This window comes from Danio aesculapii, chromosome 4, assembly GCF_903798145.1.
Source record: "Danio aesculapii chromosome 4, fDanAes4.1, whole genome shotgun sequence".
Classification (NCBI taxonomy): domain Eukaryota; kingdom Metazoa; phylum Chordata; class Actinopteri; order Cypriniformes; family Danionidae; genus Danio; species Danio aesculapii.
In genome coordinates this window covers 49,442,117-49,459,076 of record NC_079438.1, presented here as the reverse complement: position 1 = coordinate 49,459,076, position 16,960 = coordinate 49,442,117, and the positions used below count along the sequence as shown (strand labels likewise).

At 34.6% G+C, this 16,960-nt stretch overlaps 2 protein-coding genes across 2 annotated transcripts; one reads left to right on the top strand and one right to left on the bottom strand.

Moving 5' to 3' along the window:
- The first annotated feature begins 488 nt into the window (after positions 1 to 488).
- On the top strand, positions 489 to 7,865 carry hsp90b1 (heat shock protein 90, beta (grp94), member 1). Its single transcript, XM_056455929.1, has 18 exons — positions 489 to 644; positions 1,473 to 1,575; positions 1,940 to 2,081; positions 2,161 to 2,277; positions 2,738 to 3,069; positions 3,664 to 3,775; positions 3,856 to 3,975; positions 4,065 to 4,181; positions 4,266 to 4,403; positions 4,479 to 4,556; positions 4,911 to 4,976; positions 5,088 to 5,357; positions 5,456 to 5,701; positions 5,782 to 5,918; positions 6,630 to 6,708; positions 6,796 to 6,951; positions 7,390 to 7,482; positions 7,585 to 7,865. The coding sequence occupies exons 1-18, from the start codon at positions 596 to 598 to the stop codon at positions 7,609 to 7,611; spliced, it is 2,382 nt and encodes a 793-aa protein (XP_056311904.1). The 5' UTR covers positions 489 to 595; the 3' UTR covers positions 7,612 to 7,865.
- A 243-nt stretch (positions 7,866 to 8,108) lies between these two features.
- On the bottom strand, positions 8,109 to 16,753 carry glt8d2 (glycosyltransferase 8 domain containing 2). The gene is made up of 10 exons (XM_056455105.1): positions 16,570 to 16,753; positions 14,393 to 14,427; positions 12,052 to 12,141; positions 11,793 to 11,985; positions 10,877 to 10,994; positions 10,565 to 10,652; positions 9,962 to 10,074; positions 9,298 to 9,464; positions 9,094 to 9,206; positions 8,109 to 8,409 (listed from the first exon to the last, which is right to left on the bottom strand). The coding sequence occupies exons 2-10, from the start codon at positions 14,409 to 14,411 to the stop codon at positions 8,207 to 8,209; spliced, it is 1,104 nt and encodes a 367-aa protein (XP_056311080.1). The 5' UTR covers positions 14,412 to 14,427; positions 16,570 to 16,753; the 3' UTR covers positions 8,109 to 8,206.
- Positions 16,754 to 16,960: the final 207 nt, after the last annotated feature.

The following is a 16,960-nucleotide window of genomic DNA, read 5'->3' as shown; positions in this document are numbered from 1 at the left end:
AAGTATTTATAGTTACATTAAACAACACAAATGCAAAAACACAAATGAAATAAACAATTAAACATTATATTCATTGAACTACCAAACGTCTTAGGGTAAAATTTTGTCTTTGAAGTCTTTAAAGTGGTCAACAACTGGTTGCTAAGGTAAACGTAACTTAAATCTGATTCTGAATCGCTTAGTTACGTTTCTCCCCATTCCGTTTGAAGCTGAAAACAAACCCAGAACCGTTCCCAGAACAGTTATTACAGTCTATGACGAATCCTCATGTAAAACTCGCTCGATGAATTGACATCCCGTGAAGCCAATCAGCTCGAGCCACGAATGGAGCGTGTAGAATCGGACATGTAAGGCGCTGATTGGACGACACCGACTGCGGATCGCTCTCTGATTGGTGCGGTGTTGTGCGTGGGGTACAGTGATTGGCTGAAAGCAGCAAAGTACCGCCCTAGAACGCATGAGTTAATAAAGCCGACTTTTCGCTCCTTGTCCACGCACTGAAACAGTTCATCGAGGCGTGGAGGGCTCTGCGAAAGCTCAAGGCGTTAATCTGCTATTGAGTCTCATCAATAAACCGTTTTTCTGTCAAAAAACAATGAGGCGACTGTGGATTATCGGTCTCCTCTGTGCACTTTTGGCATTCGGTGAGTAGATTTTAATGAACGGCCGTGAAATGCGCCGATTTGCGTTATATTTGATGGCTTTGAACTTGACAATGTTTGCAGTACTGTTGCCGTCTTTGTGCGGTTCCCCTTTTTGCCATGTACGCTTTAATATTAGAAATACATTTTAAACGATGCCTATTGTATAGCCAAGCTAACCAATATTACATTTTGGAATGATTCAGAACAGGAAATAAAACATGGAGAGTGGATTTGACTTGCATGTGCTTCTGGAAGTTTCCTTAATAAAATGGACCTCATATTATAATGTTGCTTATCAATTTATAATTCATATGATGACATTATCAATTAGTAAATCATTTGATCTTGTATTTAATAAAATATACGTTAAATTCTGTTAAATAATATTGCTTGAGAACAATGCAATCTAATTTCACATTAAAAGGAACCATACCAGATATTTTGAACCATGTTGAATCACATTATTTAACATGAACATAGTCATATTATTTAACTCCTAATTAAAAAAAAAAATCATCTGCACAGGAATCAAAAGCATTTCTGTACATTTCATACATGTATATATGAAATGCCCTTTCATCAAATTTGACTTCACATTATAAACATTTTTATATCAAGTAGAAGCAACCTTGTTGTGCATAATGGGGTTTTTGCTAAGCAAACCAGCTTAGAAATTAAGTCATAAACACTTATCCCAAAAAAGAATATGCCAAAGTGCAGCATTTATTATACCATTAAGTTACTGGGGTTATTAAAGTGCTTTTTATCACAACTGTCATCCTTAATTTGTGGTTTTGTCCTAATCTTTAATGTTTTGCATAATTACAGCGTCTGTAAAAGCTGATGACGATGTTGACATTGATGGCACAGTAGAAGAGGACCTTGGGAAGAGCAGAGACGGATCCCGCACCGATGACGAGGTTGTTCAGAGGTTTGTATGCACTTGAACTTCATTCGTTTTAAAGATCAAGGAGCAATAATTTTAATATTCCAAAATTAGTGACCCTTTATTTAGGCTCAGATCTGAAAGTGGGGGTAAATGAATCCTTAAAACTAATCTTAGCTGCTATTTTAAGCTTATTAAACCACACTTGTTTATTTCTTATGAGGGTACATTTGGATATAGTCACTTAAAGCTCCTCACAAAGGCCAGGAATGATCCCCAATGGGGTTATACATCTGGTAAATCCATTTATGCATCTTATCAAAACCCAGGAGAAAATGGTAATAAATCCCAAGAGTATGGAATATGTGAAGCATCCCTTGCACTTATTTTTCCATCTCATCTCTAACAGGGAGGAGGAAGCCATTCAGCTAGATGGTTTAAACGCCTCACAATTGAAGGAAATTCGTGATAAAGCAGAAAAGCATGCGTTCCAGGCAGAAGTGAATCGAATGATGAAACTGATCATCAATTCGCTATATAAGAACAAGGAGGTGAGTGTTAGAAGTTAAAAGTTCATGTCTTTGCAAGTTGTGCATAAGGTGTCCTAATTTTTACTTTTCCATCCTAAAGATCTACCTGAGAGAGCTGATCTCTAATGCTTCAGATGCCTTGGATAAGATCCGGTTGTTGTCGCTGACCAACGAAGATGCCCTTGCCGGAAATGAAGAGCTCACCATTAAGATTAAGGTGTGTGACGCCACCCTTCTGATCTGAAACCCTCTCTGTTTTACAGAGAAATATAACATTGGTTCTAAATTTGCATTGCAAAAGAAATTCAAATGCGCTTAAAGCAGACTGAGGAGTTTCCTTTCTTCCTTTCATTTTCTTATCTTAATCGTAAGACCAAACCTTTTAACCATGCAAATTTTCTTTTAGTAAATGCATCCTTTACTTGCTTTCGAGATTGCACAATACTGGTCACGTATGCACTGCACATACTTGTCAGTTTGCATTATCTTAAAAATGAATAGGCAAAATATTGAGATCTGTCTCCTGACTAATTTTTCATCTACATAAACTGGATTGCTTATGCCTAATAATTCTTAAAAAGCCTCTGTTGTACCAAGAGAACATTAAAAATGCTTTTAAAAGAGCAATCAAAAAGAATCCCTGAAATTCACTGCATGTCTGACTCTTCTCTCATCAGTCTGACAAAGATAAGAACATGCTTCACATCACTGACACTGGTATTGGCATGACCAAAGAAGAACTGGTGAAGAACCTCGGTACCATCGCCAAATCTGGAACCAGCGAGTTCCTGAACAAAATGACGGAAGTGCAGGATGACAGTCAGTCCACCTCTGAGCTGATCGGTCAGTTCGGTGTGGGCTTCTACTCCGCTTTCCTTGTGGCCGATAAGGTCATTGTCATGTCCAAGCACAACAACGACACCCAGCATATCTGGGAATCTGATTCCAATCAGTTCTCCGTCATCGAGGACCCACGTGGAGACACTCTAGGCAGAGGCACCACCATTACGTAAGAAGCTGAATGTGAAACGGGGCTGTACAATATTGGGGAAAAAATAGACATTGTGATTGAGTGTAATTTAACCAGTTGAAATGAGTCGCTCTAATTGGAAAATTCATAATTATTGACTGATTAGGATTATTTTATAGGGAAGTGAATCTACATTACATATAATAAACCCATCACAAGCATTGATGAATATAGTAGAGCAAAGTTACAAATGAATTAGTGCTTTATGGTATTCTGGGGGTCATGTGTATATAATTCCATTTAATCTATTATTATTATTATTATTATTATTATTATTATAAACATATTTTATTGTGCCTGAATGCTGGCTTAATGCTCACAAAGTCACAGGCCTTTGCAGATGAAACTTTTTATGGGTAAAATTTGCAGTGACTTCAAAAATCACTCGTTTTAAACTGGCTCCTGATCCACTATAATCATGATGCTGTGATGTAACTATTAATATTTAAGATCCTGTGGCTTGACCATTGCGGTATTTAGGCTGGAACAATATATTTTTCAGCCTTAATGTAAAATATCGCAAAAACAATACATAGATTGTGACATTGTCACTAAAGATGACTTGTTTGTTAGGTTGGTGATGAAAGAGGAAGCTTCTGACTACCTTGAGCTGGAGACCATTAAGAACCTGGTGAAGAAGTACTCTCAATTCATCAACTTCCCCATTTACGTATGGAGCAGCAAGGTTTGTACACAAGACTTCAGACATAATAACATAACCAGATATTGGACTTATTTAACTCACTGATTTGTGTTATTTCTTAGACCGAGACCGTAGAAGAGCCCATCGAGGATGAGGCTGAGGCAGAGAAGGAAGAAGCCACTGAAGATGAAGCTGAAGTTGAGGAAGAGGAGGAAGACAAGGACAAACCAAAGACTAAGAAGGTATTAAGATGCAGATATTCAACCCAACATTAGAAGTTATCCTATACTTTTTTTTCCCAGTGAATTTTAATGTTTCTTAATTGTTTTAGGTGGAGAAGACCGTGTGGGATTGGGAGCTGATGAATGACATTAAACCCATCTGGCAGAGGCCTGCAAAGGAAGTGGAGGAAGATGAATATAAAGCCTTCTATAAAACCTTCTCCAGGGTGAGTAAAACCTGTGTGTGGCACAAATACACAGTCACCCACTACGGCCTCTGGATCAGTTCAAGTGGATTGTTGTCATTTCAGGACACTGATGAGCCATTGTCACACATTCACTTCACCGCTGAAGGAGAAGTCACTTTCAAGTCCATCCTCTTTGTCCCAGCATCTGCACCCAGAGGTCTTTTTGACGAGTATGGCACCAAGAAGAATGACTTCATCAAGGTAATTAGTGAACATTAAGTGGAAAATGGGAATTATTTTTTTACGAGTTGGTAGTTACACATATTTTTTATTTAGCTGTTCGTGCGTAGAGTCTTCATCACTGACGACTTCCATGACATGATGCCCAAGTACCTCAACTTCATCAAGGGTGTTGTAAGTGCCTGTCTTTCAGTTTAGTATTACATTGGGCGATGCAAAACAAATGCTAAATTTTCCATTTAGCCTGTGTATTGGCTCATAAGTAAAGATCACTTCCATTTTTAAACTGATTTCATGGGTTGCATTTTAATATTACTACAAGCTATAATTGTATATAAATACTAGTTAACAAGGGGACTAAATGGCATTTTCTCCATAAATATGGGATTTTTATTTTTAAAATATTTTAAGGTTGAGATTTAAGATATTCCTAACACAGCGGGTGGTGTAACATAAAAAAAACCTAATGTTGTATAAAGTCTTAATGATCTACAATTCGTTTTTGACTCAAACTTGCTTTGATCTCAGGTGGACTCTGATGATCTGCCTCTGAACGTGTCCAGAGAGACTCTGCAGCAACACAAACTGCTCAAGGTGAGTTATACTTTTGCTTATCGAAGCAACATTGACAACATGTAAAACAACGCAATAAACATGCAAATTTAAATGGCTTCAAAACTCATGACTGTCCCTTTTGTTCTTCAGGTTATCCGTAAGAAGCTGGTGCGCAAGACCCTGGACATGATCAAGAAGATCGCCGAGGAGCAGTACAACGATAAGTTCTGGAAAGAGTTTGGCACCAACATTAAGCTGGGCGTGATTGAGGATCACTCCAACAGAACCCGCCTGGCCAAACTGCTCCGCTTCCAGACCTCCCACAGCGACACTGTGCTGTCCAGTCTGGAGCAGTATGTGGAGAGGATGAAGGAGAAGCAGGACAAGATCTACTTCATGGCTGGAACCAGCAGGAAGGAGGTGCTTTAAATGGTTTTTAAATCTCGACCATACTTGCTAACGAACTCTATTTCTGCGTTTCAGTAGCAGCATGTAAGCTTTTGTCTTCTGGTTTTTAGGCTGAATCATCTCCATTTGTGGAGAAGCTTCTTAAGAAAGGATATGAAGTTGTCTATCTGACCGAACCAGTGGATGAGTACTGCATTCAGGCCCTTCCTGAGTTTGACGGCAAACGCTTCCAGAACGTGGCGAAGGAGGGTGTGAAGTTCGACGAGAGCGATAAAGCCAAGGAAAAGAGGGAAGCTTTGGAGAAAGAATTTGAGCCCCTCACTACCTGGATGAAAGATAAAGCCCTGAAAGACCAAGTATGATTATTGTCGGTCATTTATATTGCAGTGCATACAATAAAGTGGCAGATGAATTGTAACATGTGCTTCTGTTTCAGATCGAGAAGGCTATTCTGTCCCAAAGGTTGACCAACTCTCCATGTGCTCTGGTTGCCAGTCAGTATGGATGGTCTGGAAACATGGAACGTATCATGAAAGCCCAGGCTTATCAGACAGGAAAAGACATTTCCACAAAGTATGTCTTCTGAATAAGTATTAGACCCTCTTCCTAACTAAATATATTATGCGTGGTCAAATCAAAAGGAGTCACCCAAGACTCCTCACCATTTTCAACACATTAATATGTTCAAATGGGGTTCTTGTGTTTGGAAAGCAAACAAATAAAATTTAGATGGCCATGATTTTGTTTTTTTGTTACAATTGTTATAATTATGCACTTGTATAATTTGGTTTGGTGCACCTTTTCACAACACATCCCATAACAGGCGTTTTGTGGATATTTGAAAATTGTCTAATGAAATTGTGCATTCGTAAATGTTACTGCACATTATGTACATTCAAATGTGAAAAACTGTAAATGCAAGCATGTGAAAAGCCACTTTAAATTTAGCCGTATTGTGTTTATGCAAGTTAAGCAAGTGTTAAAACAATGTGTAGTAAATGTTGCAGAAATGGGGCATTGCAATGAGTTGATTGCATTCTGCTACATTTTGGATATTATATATTGAGTTGGCTTTAAAAAAAAAAAAAAAAAAAAAAAAAAGACACCGGTGTGATGTCATATGATGACCATTGCAGCATCTGTAGAAATATATTGTCCCCCAAGTCTAGTGGGACTCTGGCTTCATAATTGTGCAACGTATTTCACAATGTTCTGTATGTGAAAATTGTAAAGTCCGCAACAATTGACCATTTATCCTTATACCCATTTTTTCCTTCGTTCTAGTTATTACGCAAGTCAAAAGAAGACATTAGAAATCAACCCCAAACATCCACTCATCAAAGAGATGCTAAGGAGAGTCAATGTAAGTCAAACGTTCTTATTTAGCCTAGCAAATTTTGCCGTCAATCTTTGTATTTTAAATGGATATATTGTGCATTTTGTGTTGTAGGAAGACGCTGAGGATAAGACTGCTGCAGATTTAGCCGTAGTGCTGCTCGAGACCGCCACACTGCGATCCGGGTACCAGCTCCAAGACACCAAAGCCTATGGAGACAGAATAGAGCGCATGCTGCGGCTCAGCATGAACGTAGACCTCGACGCTCAGGTACACACACAATAGAGTTGTGTTATTGGAGTAAGTCGAGATGTTCAAATCAAGCGTGACCCATGGAGATTTTCTCAAAGTGTGCAGTAAACCTGTATAACCATATATAGATGGCTAGACATGTATTTGAGAGGAACTGAGCAAGACGATGACTCTGGTCTGTAGACATTTGCTTGCATCGGGCCAAGAATAACATGAGAAGTGTAACAGAACTCTTGTCATGTATGCATGAAACATATTGGATCTCTCAGTAAAGGTGAAACGTTAAAAAATGCAGAATGGAATAGCATAAGATTATTCTGAAGGTCTGCTTGTGAACATCACTGCTTTATGTAATTAAGTTTATCTCCTGATATTGAAAACATCCAGACTGAGCTTCATTTAATGAATGAAACTCCCAGTACCACGACACTCAGAATCCTGTTGTTTCATTTACAGGTAGAGGAAGAGCCAGAGGAGGAACCTGAAGAACAGACAGAGGAAGCTGAGGATGAGGAAGAGGTCCAGGCAGATGAAGCAGAAGAGGAATCGGTAAGTGTCCTTCCAAACAACAAAAAGATTTTGGATGAACATCTCCTTTTTAAAGCTGGAATATTGATCTTCTATCTGAATCTGCACGTTTCTGTGTTTCAGGAGGCCACATCCAAAGATGAGCTGTAATGTGTACATTTAGGAGGGATGGGAAGGGGTGTCTGACTGTGATGCAGAGTGAAGATGGCGATGTCAACAGGGTTGTCTTTTCTCTGTGCGGGTGGGCTAGGGGGATAGGAGCTGTTTTTTTAAGGCGCTGCTTTTGTGTTTGCAATTTGTTTTTTTACATTCCTCCATGATTGTAAATTTGTTAATATTTAACTGACCCAGTTGTGGAGTGCTGACTCCTGTCCACAGAACGATTAAATGTTTCCGGAAAAGGATTTTTGTGTGCAATTATTTTTAATTTGTCATGTTTAATCATGTTAACCAGTTCTATTAAAAGAGATAACATTTTAGGATATTTTAGCAGCATCAATAGTTGAATTGAAGGCCAGTTTGAATTTAAAGGGATAGTTCATACATGAATGAATTTACTCAATTTTTTTGAAGCAAGAGTACACATTTTGAAGAGCTGAAAACCTGTAACCATTAACTTCCATAGTATTTGTTTTTCCTAATGTGGAAGTCAATGGTTACAGGTGGCAACATTTTTCAAAATATAATCTTTTAACTATAAAACTAGATTAAAACTCAAAGGATGAGTAAATTATGACAATTTTCATTATTTGGTGAACTGCCCCTTTAAGGATTTCTTTAGTCTTGGTCGTACCAGGGTGAATTTTCCTGTGGGGTCTGGGATGAACCACTTTTCCCAGAGGTCTAGATGGACGCAGGGGTAGTCCCAGGGTTTGAAATGGCCGTTCCAGTGTAGTAGCTTTGCCTTTTTGAGGAAGGTCTTGGGATAATGTGTATCAGGACTCCAGCCTAAAGAAAACCCAAGCAGATGTTTACTTTTATTCACTAAGATGCTGATCCAAAGCTACTCACAAATGAGGTCTAAGAACTTTAACCTGTAGTTTAGTTTACAAGATTTACAAAATGACATTCTGAAGTAAAAAAAGAATTTTGGCTTACTGAGGTAAAATTAAGTTTCATTCAAAGTTAAGAGTAAAAACTGATACAGTGAAACTGTAAAACATTTCAGCATCACCGCTCATCTCATGATCCTTCAGAAGTCATTCTAATATGCTGATTTGCTGCTATTATTGTATTTAATATTTCTGATCAATGTTTGTGCTGTGAAAAAGCACATGTCAGTTTAAAAGACATGGATGGAATTTATTTAAAACAAATGTTACAGATATTAATGTTTATACTTTAAAATGACAACTTATACTACTTTCAAGTATAAATGTAATGCCTTTGAAATCGTGTTTAACTTTAACATGTACTGTAAGTTCTGTAAATATTGTATTGTCAATTTTAAAAACCTGCTTTCAAATGAAGGTTAACAATGGTTAACTTAGTACTCTTCAAATGTAATTATCAATGTAGTTTATCGATTAAAAAAAATGCATTGCAGTATAATGCAGAATATTTGCCACATTAACTCAAATAACAGAATTAAAGTCATTTTTTTTTGTGAGTATATATAAAAAAAGTAGTTACCGAGGTGTCTGACGTGCCACAGTGGATCAATTGTTGTAAATTTATCATGAAAAACGATGAGCATTGGAGGAGTGGCCACACCTCCTGCCACTGCACTGCTAAACAGATTCTCCCTATGTCCATATGAAGAAATAATAGTAATTTTAAAAATGTAAGCAATCTCCTAAATCATTCATTGTAGCACAATATGAACCAATACGTCACCTAAAATTTTTAGCCATCCATTTCTCCAGCTGTTTGGTTATCTTTTGCCTTTGCCATTCAGCAATGTCCGCTACAAAAACACCTGGATTAAAGGAGCATTCACTGGGATTGATGCCCAGCTCTCGGACTTCCTCTTTGCGGTAGTCCAGAAAACCCATATAAGTTGTCTGTAAGAGGCAATTGTGTTTGAATGACACAAAGAAAGACAATCCAAGTAACGTTAACTAAAGCAATTAACTTAACTACATTTAAAATACTAACGCATACAGTTTAAGTTAGAATTATTAGGCCCAACTGAACATTTTACCCCAATTTCTGTTTAATGGAAAGGAGATTTTTTTAGTTGTAATAATTGATTTCTTTTGTCTTTGCCATGATGACAGCACATAATATTTTACTAGATATTTTTCAAGATGCTAGTATTCAGTTTAAAGTGCAATTAAAAGGCTTAACTAGGTTAATTATGTTAATTAGGCAAGTTAGTTTGTGGAAAAGTTTGTTCTGTAGACAACTGAAAAAAAATTATTCTAGCCAAAATAAAACAAGACTTTCTTCAGAAGAAAAAAATATAGGAAATACTGTGAAAAATTCCTTGCTCCGTTAAACATCATTCAAAAAGAAAACAATAATTTTGACTTCATCTGTACTGTATATCCAGAAATACCTGCATCCCCACACTGCGCACCATCTCATGTGTGTCAGGCAGATCGCAGTCTGAAGCAAACGCAGCAGCGTGACCCTCTTTCAGCCTTATGTTATACAGTTCCTGTATATCTCCTGTGTTCAAATGCAACAAAAATCTGTCATTATAATCTTCTAATTAATTTATGATCAATGGAAATCTATTCCTGTATCCAAACCACCTACCACTACCTATTTAAATTGAGAAAACTCTCTCAATAGCTGATTATGAGTCTGAACACATATTAAATTGAATATTTTATCAAATCATGGTGATGAATGCATCACCAGGTGCCAGCATTTTAACCATTTATTAAAGATGAACCACTGTCTGAGTATCTGAGAATAATCCTGGATATAAAAATTACTTTTGTGATTTTTTAAATTTATTATTAGTACCTTTTGGCTTTCACTTTTAGCATCCGAACATTTGGACGCAGTGTTGTGTGATTCAGATATAATATCTTAATAAAAGCACTTTATACATGAGATCGTCCTTCCATGATTATATTGACTATGAACGCTTTTGTATCAATCCAACAAGCATCCATTTTTTTTATGTGCAGATGCCTCTACACCATTTCACCTTGGACTATGACATCATCATCCAGGTAAACAATCCGTTTGTGATTTTCAATGGCAAGAAGCGGAAGGTAGAACCTCACAAAGTTAAGCTGCAACACAAATAAAAAGCAGGAACAAGAAACAATATGGCATGTTAAAACCTTTAACAATCAGTCAATGTTTGCGTTAGAAAATGACACGTCAGTTTAGGGTGTACATCTGGTCATGACATGCAGTAATGCGTGATCACACCTATTAGAATAAATTGAAGAGTTTACTTTACTTAGGCTTAAACTGTAGATATAAAAACACAACATGAACCAGCAAGACTCACAGGATGCAGAAGTTCTGGTCTGGATGAATCTGGATTGACTTTTCCCTTTAGAACCATTGGATTGAATTCTAGGATCTTGTATCTGATATTTCTCAGCTTGGTTTTCTCTATGTATTCCCTGTTTGAGTGCAGGAAAAATTGCTTATTGGTGACATTTATCGACTGAGCATGTCTCTAATTTGTCTTTAAGACATGTAAAGGGTGGATTAATTAAGGGTGGACATATTATACTTTGCCAAATTCAAGTTAACTATTGTAAGCTATACCGCAAAAACTATAAAACAACATTTTCTTAATTGATATGAAGCTGAAATACAAAATAAATATTAGATGAACTAATAAACAAATAGACCTGAATAATATTAGATGAACTAAATGAACAACAGAAATAAAAATAATTTGAAGCAAAATTACTAATGGCAAATGAAAGTGTATTAAAATAATGAATACAATATTAATAAACTGGTATATTCACAATTTGACTGTGGATTTGGTTAAATTACATTGATAAAGTTTTATAAATTTATTAAAATTGTAATTAATTAATATACATAATTTATTAGAATTAATAATGCTTAATTACATTTCTACTGTAAGACATTTATTATATAAACAAGGGTTTAAGCAAGGGTTTTCAACTGTAAAACAAAGAAGAAAAAAGAAAGCAGAAAAACATGTTAAATGCAAATAAAATTAAAATAACCATAAAAAATAGGCAAATTATTAGGCTTATCTACTTTTCAAAAGGAACATTTTTCCAATAAAACAATTCAGTACTATGACGCAAACGTTTTTATGGCAATACTTTCCATTTTTGTATGTATATTATACAATTTTTTATATATATTATCAGTTTTTAATTAGTTAAGAAAAACTTCAACCAAGTGTGTCTGGGGTTAAAAGTTATACCAGGCACCTTATCTTTTTAATGGCATCTCTTAGTGTGACAATGTAGAAGAAAACTCTGGCTTGACTGTTGCTGTAGACGCTGTTGATGACAGTCATAGATGCGCCGATACGCTCTTCTGAGGCACAGAGGACCACAGGAACATCAGTGTCCACCTCTTCCTCATCCTTCGCACCTGTATCTGCCTCCTCTTTCTTGAGCACTGTATAAAGCACAATAAGGTTAACATCAACTGACAACATCAATATACATGTGCATACATTAGTACCTGAATACTTGGGCAATGTCTGTAGTCTGGTCTTATTGTACAGGAGAGCAAAAGCCACCAGAAGCAGCAGAATAAGAAGTCCACGATTGACTGCCGCATACACAGAGAGAGACAGAAAAAATAAAAGTCATAACATTGCAACTATTTAAAATGCTGCATAAAATTAAACGATGTCCACTAGAGGTCACTGTAATACCATGCATGATTTTTGGGACTATTGTTGCATCACTAGTAAGTAAAAAACAAAAAAAATATGCATCTAATGAATAACTAGTTGTCAAACTTAAGTAATTTTGTCAACTACTAACATGTCAGCTGTGTTTGTCATTGAAAACTTAATTTAAAGCATTTCTAGGAAATAAAGCTGAATTGAAATAAAACATAAATACAGATGAAAACACGGAGCTTAAAAAAAATGAAATTTTGCAACTAATTATGTTGCTGAAGTTAAAATATTACTAATAATTATATAGAAATACAAAAACAAACAAACACATAGGAACTAATGAAAATGTCAATAGCACACAAAACAATTACTCAAATAAAATAATAAATAAATAAATAAATAAATAAATGCAAATGTACATTTATAACTTTATACATTTATAACTAGTCTGATGTAAAGTAATATAATATAAAATATTAATAATGAAATAATGAATTAATAAGAAAATTACTCAAAAATAATGAATAATAATAATAAGTTGATTATTACAAATGTACATATATAACTTAGTGTGATGCTAGTCAGACATAAAGTAAGTAGTTTAATATAATATATAAATAATATATTCTATATAAAATATAAAATAGCAGTTAAAATATAATAAAATGTTACTCAAATATGATTAGATATTGAAATGAAAGACTCAAAAAACACAAAAAGATGCTATCTGAACGTAAAATAAAATAAAATAGAGTAGCAATTAAAATATAACAATAAAAGCTCAATCAAAATGTTTAAACACTGAAATAGTAGAATTATGGCAATACTTTTTTATTTTTGATTGAAACATTTTCACTAACATTCTCTATAATAAATTATTTATCATTTATAATTTTATTTTTTAACCATTTACGTTTTATTTTATTATTTAATTATTTACTTTTTATTATTACATTTTTTTCTGTATAATTAACTAAATTTTACTATGGGCGTCACGGTGGCTCAGTGGTTAGCACTGTCGCCTCACAGCAAGAAGGTTACTGGTTCAAGTCCCAGCTGGGCCAGCTGGCATTTCTGTGTGGAGTTTGCATGTTCTCCCTGTGTTCACGTTGGTTTCCTCTGGGTGCTCCGGTTTCTGCCACAAGTCCAAAGAGGTGAATTGCGTAGGCTAAATTGTCCGCAGTGTATGTGTGTGAATGAGTGTGTATGGATGTTTCCCAGTGAAGGGTTGCAGCTGGAAAGGCATCCGCTGTGTAAAACATATGCTGGATAAGTTGGCGGTTCATTCTGCTGTGGCGACTAAAGATTAATAAAGGGAGTAACCCAAAAAGAAAATGAATGAATGAATGAATGAATATTAAAGGCTTTATTCTTAATTATTTTTTTACTATTTATTTGTTATTATTGAATTTTTTTAACAATTTTTTTCTACACTATTTTTACTATTTGTGACAATTAAAGACAAAAAAAACACACAAAAAAGTTAAATCTGAGCTAAATGTCTTTGTGGGCGGTTTGTGCTCAAACAGTGTCCAGGCTGAGGTCAGCTGAGAAAATAAAGTAAACATCTGTGTACTTTGTTGATTTTTACTCCATGACTAATGTAAAACATGTCTTTACAAACTCTCATAAGGTCTTTGTAAAACTGAGAAACACAAATAGCAAAGAGTTACATAAAACAACCAAGTTTTTCAGTTTTTACCATCATAAAAACACTGCATTCATCAATAACAATAAGACATAACACCAAATTATTAATTATTGCATGAAAATGATCATTAAAAAGCATAGAAATACAAATACATTTTTTTAAAAGTTTACTCTGGTGTAAGTAAATGTGAAGTGTAGGATTTCCAGAGACGATTGCACAATACATCACTTTTATGGCTCCAAATTTGCCTGGTTACCTCATTATCTCTGGGACAGCCAGTGGGACTGACCCTCCTCCACCTCAGAAACACACACACTGGACACATTCCAGTTTTGCAGGACAGCGAAGCAAAACGAGACCTTCAATAATCCCAGTGTACTCTCAGATCACTCATATCAGTTATTTAATAGATCTAATATCATGTATGTAAGACTTTTCACTTCTATGGATTATGAAATGGTGATGCAATAAACAACTGTACAGTGGGAGATGTGAAAACTGCAAAACTTGAATTTGTTACTTACTTTTCCTCAGCAAAGGCATTTTTCATCTTCAGCATCTGTAAAGATTAAAAATGAGGATATTGGTAATATTGTGCACTGTTAAATTAATTATTTTTTTTTGGATATATTAGCTATGATAGATTACATTACATCAACTAGTGGAAAATATGTCTTAAACGTGCATAAATTGTAAATTAAATTAAATATTTTCATATATTAGTTAAGATAGATTACATTATAATGACTAGTGGAAATTGTAAATTAAATTAAATACTTTAATATATTAGTTATGACAGAATATGTTAGAACTAGTGAGAATTGTGTCTTAAACGTACATAAATTGTAAATTAAATTAAATATTTAAATATATTAGTTATGATCGATTACATTACAACAACTAGTGAGAATTGTGTATTAAACATCCATAAACTGTAAATTAAATTAAATATTTAAATATATTAGTTATGATCCATTACAAAAACTGGTGAGAATTGTGTATTAACCGTGCGTCAATTGTAAATTAAATTAAATATTTAAATATATTAGTTATGATCCATTACAACAACTAGTGAGAATTGTGTCTTAAACGTGCATAAATTGTAAATTAAATTAAATATTTAAATATATTAGTTATGATCGATTACATTACAACAACTAGTGAGAATTGTGTATTAAATGTGCATAAATTGTAAATCAAATTAAATACTTTATTATATTAGTTTGTTTATGATCGATTACATTACAACAACTAGTGAGAATTGTGTATTAAACGTGCATAAATTGTAAATGAAAATAAATATTTAAATATATTAGTTAAGATAGATTACATTGCAATGACTAGTGTAAATTGTCTTTAATGTGCATAAATATACATTTCTTGTAGAGTTATTAAATGTTTTCAAGCTATTTTTACATTGTGAAAAGTAATTAGTTGACTTTACTTAAAAAGTTGAGTAAATCCATTGGATTAAATTAATAAGCAATAGAACTATTTGCATAATTAAAAAAATAAGTTGTCAACTTAACAGTTACAAGTTACACTGGGTTTACTTTCTTAAAATAGCTAATCACCTTTTACAGTGTATTGATTTTTACGAATACTGACTTCAGTAACATTTTTGCAGATATTAAAAATGACTGGGCGATGCAGTGGCGCAGTAGGTAGTGCTGTCGCCTCACAGCAAAAAGGTCGCTGGTTCGAGCCTCAGCTGGGTCAGTTCTGTGTGGAGTTTGCATGTTCTTCAAAAAGAAAATGAATGAAAAATGACTGACATCCTTAATATTGCTATGCTATTTTATTAGAATAAATGACTTATATGGATCAAGATGTAAAACTACAACTTAATTGTTTATGTACAGTAATGGAAAATAATTTTATCAATATTTTATGTTGACAAAAGTGATTTGAAATTGTGTCTGATTGATTTGATGCAGAATTCAAATGGTCTTGACCCACATATTTATGACTAATAGTCTTGATGAAGACGTACATCAGTTTTTATCTTTTATTAAACGTTTATGCCATCACAGGTTTATGGCCATGTTTCCAAATGTATTTTGAGTCTCTTGAGACTCTTGCACACATGTGGGACTGTTTATCAGGAGTCTCCTGGCCTTTCCTTCCTCATGGCATTCTTCACTAAGCCTTGACTCTCAGTTATCTATTTCATTTCTTTCTCTCCTCATTCTGAATCACAATCTGTCTCACACAGGAGAAAAACAAAAACAAATTGTACTATAATCTGCAAGTAAAACCTTACATTCTGTTTTTGCTTAGGAAGACGTGAACTACTAAAAGAAATGACTCTTTAAATGTAGAATAATTAGAATTTTCTCAGAAAGCTCATGAATATTTATCAAAGTAAGTCAACACCCACATATTAGGTAATATATGTATATGCATAATTTGGTTAATGTATGTTCATGTGCTGTTACATAATGCCTGTAACAATAATTATTACCTGTAATGTCACTCTTACTTTTGATAACATTATCTAAAATGACACTAGTCTTTTAGAAACGAGAGATAACGTTAGCAGAGATTTCCGTGTCAGAAAACCATAACAATGTCAGACTGTCAAAATAACTGACAGTTATCATAAAAAGTGGTTAGTCCGTTTAAATAAAGCATAGAGGCCAAAATAGGACCAAAAACATCCCATTCCTTTTTCATTCAGTTGTTTATGTTGGCTACTTACCAGAATTTCCAGTTTGACGTCGAGTTTAACGTTCATTTAATCTGTGCGTCGCAAACAAAGGGGCGTGGTCAACGTACCTCCAGTGAAACTTGCAGATGCTGTGTTAATTTTCCTTTATTTTTCCACATGAAGACTAGCTACACAATTTTTAGCTGGTTTCCTTACAACATCTCCGAAACCCTCACAGCCCTCTGTCTCAAATCTGTGTGTTTTACAGGGGACGTCCGAGCGATTCTCATTTAGCAAAAGTGGGCGTGGACTGAATGATGATAATATTTATGCCAGTATAATTGTATTATTTTACTATTTATTACAGAATTTATTACTAATGGTGCATTTTTTTATGTTTTTTTTAACCATTAATTTACACTATTCCAAAATATAAACACTT